Raw genomic sequence first — 6,139 nt, 5'->3', positions numbered from 1 at the left:
GGGCGTGTGCCCATGGGGGGATCTGAGACCAGGGCGTGTGCCCATGGGGGGTGGGATCCGAGACCAGAGCGTGTGCCCAGGGGGGGATCTGAGACCAGGGTGTAGGATCCAGTTGCTCTGGGATCTGGTTATTAACGAGCCGTCTCCTCTCCAGGCTGCTGGCTGGCCGGGCACAGCGGGGTGTGGGGAGGTGAGTATCAGTTTGTGGGGAAGATGATAACATCAAGGACAGGGGAGGGGATACGTGGGGTGGAGAAAAGAGGAACTGAGCCCTGAACCTTCCCCAAAACTCAACCCAAACTCCCCCCCTGAGCTCAGACCTGGCCCCGTTCTTCTGTGAACCTCCCCCATCCCGGCCCCGCTAGGGAATAAGTAAAGAGCTGAATCTGGCTCGTGGGGTCTGACGAAGCAGACGGGAACCATCTTCTAGTTTAATGTCCTGCCCCCACCCCCCCCCCCGCTCCCAGGCTGTGGGGATCGGGGGTGGGGGCGACACGTGGATTTATTTCAGCTCATACAAACGTTAACAGGGCCCATCCATGGGCTCTAGATCCCCTCGGGGAACCGAAAGGTTCACGGTCAGTGCAGCTGTGGGGGAGAACCCCCTAGATCCTCCCCTGCCCCGAGATCCACCCCAACACCTCCCTCCCCTGCACTCACAGCCCCCCCACCCGATCCCATGGCCTGGGGAATCGTGGGTCTTGTGAGATTCCTGCCGGTCACAGACTCTACTTCCAACCCTGGAGCGGGGGGCAGAGCTGCAGGGGGCCCACTGGTCAGGCTCCCTGGCTGGCCTCAGGCGGGGCCGGGGGGGCAGGGGATCTCTCATGCAGCCGGGTCCTGAGCTACGTCTGGGTGAACCCCCTGCCCCCGAGCCCCATGGGCAGCCAGTGCCAACCCGGGTAGGGGACAGACTCCTAGAGAGGCCGAATGACGGATGGACTGAATTGGGGAGGGGGAGGCGGGGGATGTGTCTCCCCTGTTTAACTCCTCTCTCTTGTTGAGAGCAGGGCAAGAATACCCCAAACCCACCATCTCGGTGAGCCCCAGCAGGGTGGTGGCGATCAGGGGAAACGTCACCATCCGCTGTACGGGTCGGTACCCGGACATGGAGTTCTTTCTGCGTAAAACTGGACAACTGAACCTGCAGAGGCAGACGGTGCCTGATGGGACCGTGGCTGAATTTCCCATCGCCAATGTCAGCCGGGAAGATGGAGGGAGCTACACCTGCGACTATCGCTCCATAGCAGATCAGAGTCGCACATCACATCCCAGCGACCCTGTCGAGATCATTGTTGGAGGTGAGGGGCCCGGCTCAGTGCCTGGGCTCCCAGCCCCACACCCAGCCAGACCTATCAGTGCAGAGACCCCCTGTGGGACGCTCAGAGCCAGGCTCTGCCCTGATCCCTGGGCCCAGCAGAGGGGACGCCCGGCCGGGGAATGGTGACAGAGTCACTTGGGGGTTCCTCAGCCAGGGGGGAGAAGCAGCCACTGGAGATTTGGGGCAGAGGAAGGCCGGGGGCTGGGGCTGGGGCTTCCCTGGCCTAACACAGGGCTGGGGTCACCTGGGCCGACCAGCGCAGCTGGAGCTGCTCAGCATCGCACGGCTGGAACTGGAGTCGGTTGCCTGGCTGGGGCTGACCTGGGCCTGGGACTGTGCCGGGGGTCCTCTGGAGGTGGGGCTGGGGGGCTGGCTCGCTGTTCTGGCCAGCCGGGGTTTCTCTGGCCTGGGGAGGGGATGGCGAGGGGCTCTCAGGGCTCCTGCCACTAGAAGCGGGGCCTTGTGCAGGGTGTGTGTGGGTGGGTGGGGGGGTGGGTTGCAGGGCTAGCCTCCCAGAAAGGGGGGTCCACCCATCGCCCATGGGGGATGGAGTCACTGGGGGAAGCAGCAGCCGCTGGAGATTGAGGGGAGGGGGGATCCCTGCCCCGAGGGAGCTGTGGATCAGGGGACCTTTCCCAGGGGGATACTCCCCATCTCAGGGGATGCACAGAGGGCTCAGGGCCCAGGGGCTGCTCAGCCAGCCCCTCCCCACTCCCCTGGAAACCCAGCACTCAGTTGGGAGCTGTGCTGGGGAGGGGAAGGTGGCTGGGTCGTCGTGTGGGCCCCTCCCCGCCTGGGGTCTGCGTCTCACGGTCTGTCTGCTTCCCACTGCAGAGCCCAGCTACACCAAACCCAACATCTCCATGAAACCCAGCAAGGAGGTCCCCCTGGGGCGATCCGTGAGCGTCTGGTGTCGGGGGCAGGGCCAGGGACTGAAGATCGTGCTGAATAAAGATGGACGTCATTTCTCACCTGTGGATTCGGACGGGTCGGAGGTTGTGTTTTCCATCACCAATGTGAGCCGGGAGGACGGCGGGAGCTACAGCTGCTCCTATCACAGCAGATCGGAGCCGATCGCCGTGTCGTACCCCAGCGACCCCGTGGAGCTGGTGGTGAGAGGTGAGGGGCCCGGCTCGGCGTCCCCATTTCCAGCCCCACCCCCAGCCAGACCCTCACGGGGGTTCGGTGCCAATGGGACGCTCAGAGCCAGGCTCTGCCCTGAGCCCTGACCCCAAAGAGGGGACGCCCGGCTGGGGAGTGGGGACAGAGTCACTGGGGGGTTCCCCAGCCAGGGGGGAGCAGTAGCCCTGGAGGCTACTTTAACGCTGTCCCCAGTTTGTATGAACCGTGAGTCGCTATTTAATCCCATCCCCTCTGTTCTCCAGGCCCCGCCCCAGGCAGTGCCCTGACCGGGGCTGAATGAGACAGGGGCCACAGGAGAAGCAGTGGCTTGGTGGACACGGCGCTGGGCTGGGACCCAGGAGATCTGGCCCAGCTCCTGGCGCAGCCACAGACTCTGTGTGATGGGAGCACGTCGCAGTTTTCAAAAGTGTCCTTCATTGTGGGGGGGGCCCTCAATCTTCAGGGTTCTCAGGCCAAGCGCCCGCAACCCGAGATGCCCACAATTAGTGGAGACCTCTGCAAACGCTGGCCTCAATAGCGCTGGATCCCTTGTGTTGCAGGAGCATGTAGGGCCCCCGCCATGATCAGGGCCCTGTTGTGCCAGGCGCTGCACAAACACAGAGTGAAGAGACAGTCCCAGCCCCTGGGAGCTCACGGAGGAAAGTGACTATGTCTGTGCCTCAGTTTCCCGCTATGTAGAATGGGAGGCTGACTCCCTTCTTGTGTGCGGCTCGCGGCCTGTGGTGCTGGGCGGTGCCAGGCACCAGAGACCAGCCCGTGAGTCACTCTGGTGGTCGGGGGGCTGGATGCAGTGAATGAGGCAGGAGCCACACATGGGCATATGAAGATCCCAAGAACTAGGGAGCCACGGCTAATCGCAGGGCCGGGATTGTGGGTAGGGGGAACTCTGGGATCTGGGAGAGAATCACAGCCTGGGGGCCCCAGGATCTGCCCAGGGAGGTGGCCGGCCGGGGCTGGGTGGGTGCCCGGGTTTGGCTCTCACAGCCTGTCTCCTGTGTGCAGATCCCAGCTTACCCAGACCCTCCATCTCTCTGAGCCCCACTGGGGTCACCGCCCCAGGGGCAAACGTCACCATTCGGTGTCAGGGGCAGCGCCAGGACGTGAGATTCTTCCTGCACAAGGCTGGAGACCTGAACCCGCCGCGACACATGGACCCTGCTGGGGATGGGGCCGAGTTCCACATCCCCACCGTGGGCCGGCAGCACGGAGGGAACTACAACTGCAGCTACCGGCCCCAATCAGAGCCCTTCGTCTCATCATACCCCAGCAGCTATGTGGAGCTGGTGGTAGCAGGTGAGGGGCCCGGCTCGACGTCCCCACTCCCAGCCCCACACCCAGCCAGACCCTCGCGGGGGGCTCCATGCTGCTAGGACGCTCAGAGCCAGGCTCTGCCTGGCGGGAGATACAGCTGCTCCTATCACAGCAGATCGGAGCCATTCGCTGTGTTGTACCCAAGTGACCCCATGGAGCTGGTGGTGGGAGGTAAGGGGCCCGGCTCGGCATCCCCGTTCCCAGCCCCGGACCCAGCAAGACCCTCACGGGGGCTCGGTGGCAATGGGACGCTCAGAGCCAGGCTGTGTCCTGAGCTCTGACCCCACAGAGGGGACGCCCAGCTGGGGAGTGGGGACGGAGACACTGGGGGGTTCTCCAGCCAGGGGGGAGCAGCAGCCCCTGATGCGACTTTAACGCTGTCCCCAGTTTGTATGAACCTTGAATCGCTATTAAGTCCCGTGATCCCCTCCCCTCTGTTCTCCAGCACCTGCCCCAGGCACTGCCCCAGCCCGGGCTGAATGAGGCAGGGGCTGCAGGAGAAGTGGTGGCTTGGTGGACACGGCGCTGGGCTGGGACCCAGGAGATCTGGCCCAGTTCCTGGTGCAGCCACAGACTCTGTGTGATGGGAGCACGTCGCGGTTTTCAAAAGTGTCCTTCATTGTGGGGGGGGGCCTCAGTCTTCAGGGTTCTCAGGCCGAGCGCCCACAAGCTGAGATGCCCACAGTTAGCGGAGACCTCTGCAAACACTGGCCTCAATAGCTCTGGATCCCTTGTGTTGCGGGTGCATGTAGGACCCCCGCCATGATCAGGGCCCTGTTGTGCCAGGTGCTGCATAAACACAGAGTGAAGAGACAGTCCCGGCCCCTGGGAGCTCACGGAGGAAAATGACTATGTCTGTGCCTCAGTTTCCCGCTATGTAGAATGGGAGGCTGACTCCCTTCTTGTGTGCGGCTCGGGGCCTGTAGTGCTGGGCAGTGCCGGGCACCAGAGACCAGCCCGTGAGTCGCTCTGTGCTCGGGGGGCTGGATGCAGTGAATGGGGCAGGGGCCACACATGGGCATTTGAGGATCCCAAGAAGTAGGGAGCTGCAGCTCGGTGTCTGTGGGGCTGGGAGCCCAGCTCGCAGGGCCGGGATTCTGGGTGGGGGAAACTCTGGTATCTGGGAGAGAATCTCTGCCCGGGGGCCCCAGGAACTGCCCATGGCTGCGGCCGGCCGGGGAGGCCGGGGCTGGGCGCGTGCCTGGGTCTGGCTCTCACAGCCTGTCTCCTGTGCGCAGATCCCAGCTTACCCAGACCCTCCATCTCTCTGAGCCCCACTGGGGTCATCGCCCCAGGGGCAGACGCCACCATCCGGTGTCAGGGGCAGCACTGGGACGTGAGGTTCTTCCTGCACAAGGCTGGAGACCCGAACCCGCAGCCACACATGGACCCTGCTGGGGACGGGGCTGAGTTCCGCATCCCCACCGTGGGCCGGCAGCACGGAGGGAACTACAGCTGCAGCTACCGGCTCCAATCAGAGCCCTTCGTCTTCTCGGAGCCCAGTGACCCCGTGCAGCTGGTGGTAGCAGGTGAGGGGCCCGGCTCGACGTCCCCGCTCCCAGCCCCACCCCCAGCCAGTCCTTCACGGGGGGCTCCATGCTGCTGGACGCTCAGAGCCAGGCTCTGCCCTAAGCCCTGGGCCCAGCAGAGGGGATGCCCGGCCGGGGAGCGGGGATGACGTGGGTGGCGGGTATAATAGGCCAGGGAAAGCTCTGCCTTCCCTGGCTGGAGCCGCTGCCGAGGGACGCTGGGCTGTGGTTGGCCAGATGGCCGGGGCCTGGGGCTGGCCGGGGCCTGGGGCTGGGGGCTGCTCTGGCCTAGCACAGGCCTGGGGTCACCCGGGCCGGCTGGCGCTGCTGGGGTTCTTGGCATCACATGACTGGGGCTCAGGTTGGTTGGGTGGCTGTGGCTGACCCGGGACTGGGCTGGGGTTGGTCAGCCGGCGTGACTGGGGCTGCTCGGGCTGGCCAGGCTGGGGCGGGGTCAGTCGGCCGGCATGGCTGGGGCTCAGGTCGGTTGGCTGGCTGCGGCTGACCCGGGACAGCGGCTGTGCCGGGGGTCCTCTGGTGGCGGGGGTGGGGGGCAGTCTTGGAGTTCCGGCTGGCCCGGAGGTTCTCTGGCCGGGGGAGGGGGTGGCGAGGGGAACTCAGGGCTCCTGCCACTAGAAGTGGGGCTTTGTGCAGTGGGGGGCTGGGGTTGCAGGGCTAGCTTCCCGGAAAGGGGGGTCCAGCCCATGGGGGATGGAGTTACTGGGGGAAGCAGCAGCCGCTGGAGTTTTCAGTCTGAGGGAGGGGGGGATCCCTGGCTCCAGGGGAATCTGCGGAGCAGGGGGCCTTTCCCAGGGGGACACACAGAGCTTTTGGG

The 6,139-nt window shown here is 64.9% G+C and overlaps 1 protein-coding gene across 1 annotated transcript; it reads left to right on the top strand.

Moving 5' to 3' along the window:
- Positions 1 to 1,010: 1,010 nt before the first annotated feature.
- LOC112124288 (immunoglobulin superfamily member 1-like) lies at positions 1,011 to 5,395 on the top strand (the record flags this gene model as incomplete). Its single annotated transcript, XM_026662114.2, has 4 exons — positions 1,011 to 1,301; positions 2,156 to 2,440; positions 3,467 to 3,757; positions 5,014 to 5,395. Coding segments are annotated over 4 exons (1,249 nt in total), but the record flags the coding sequence as incomplete, so codon positions are not given.
- Between the last annotated feature and the right edge of the window lie 744 nt (positions 5,396 to 6,139).

The sequence above is a fragment of the Terrapene carolina genome, unplaced genomic scaffold (genome assembly GCF_002925995.2).
Source record: "Terrapene carolina triunguis isolate 2854851 unplaced genomic scaffold, T_m_triunguis-2.0 Scaffold22911, whole genome shotgun sequence".
In the NCBI taxonomy this organism is placed as follows: Eukaryota; Metazoa; Chordata; order Testudines; family Emydidae; genus Terrapene; species Terrapene triunguis.
This window is presented reverse-complemented; position numbering and strand designations above follow the sequence as displayed.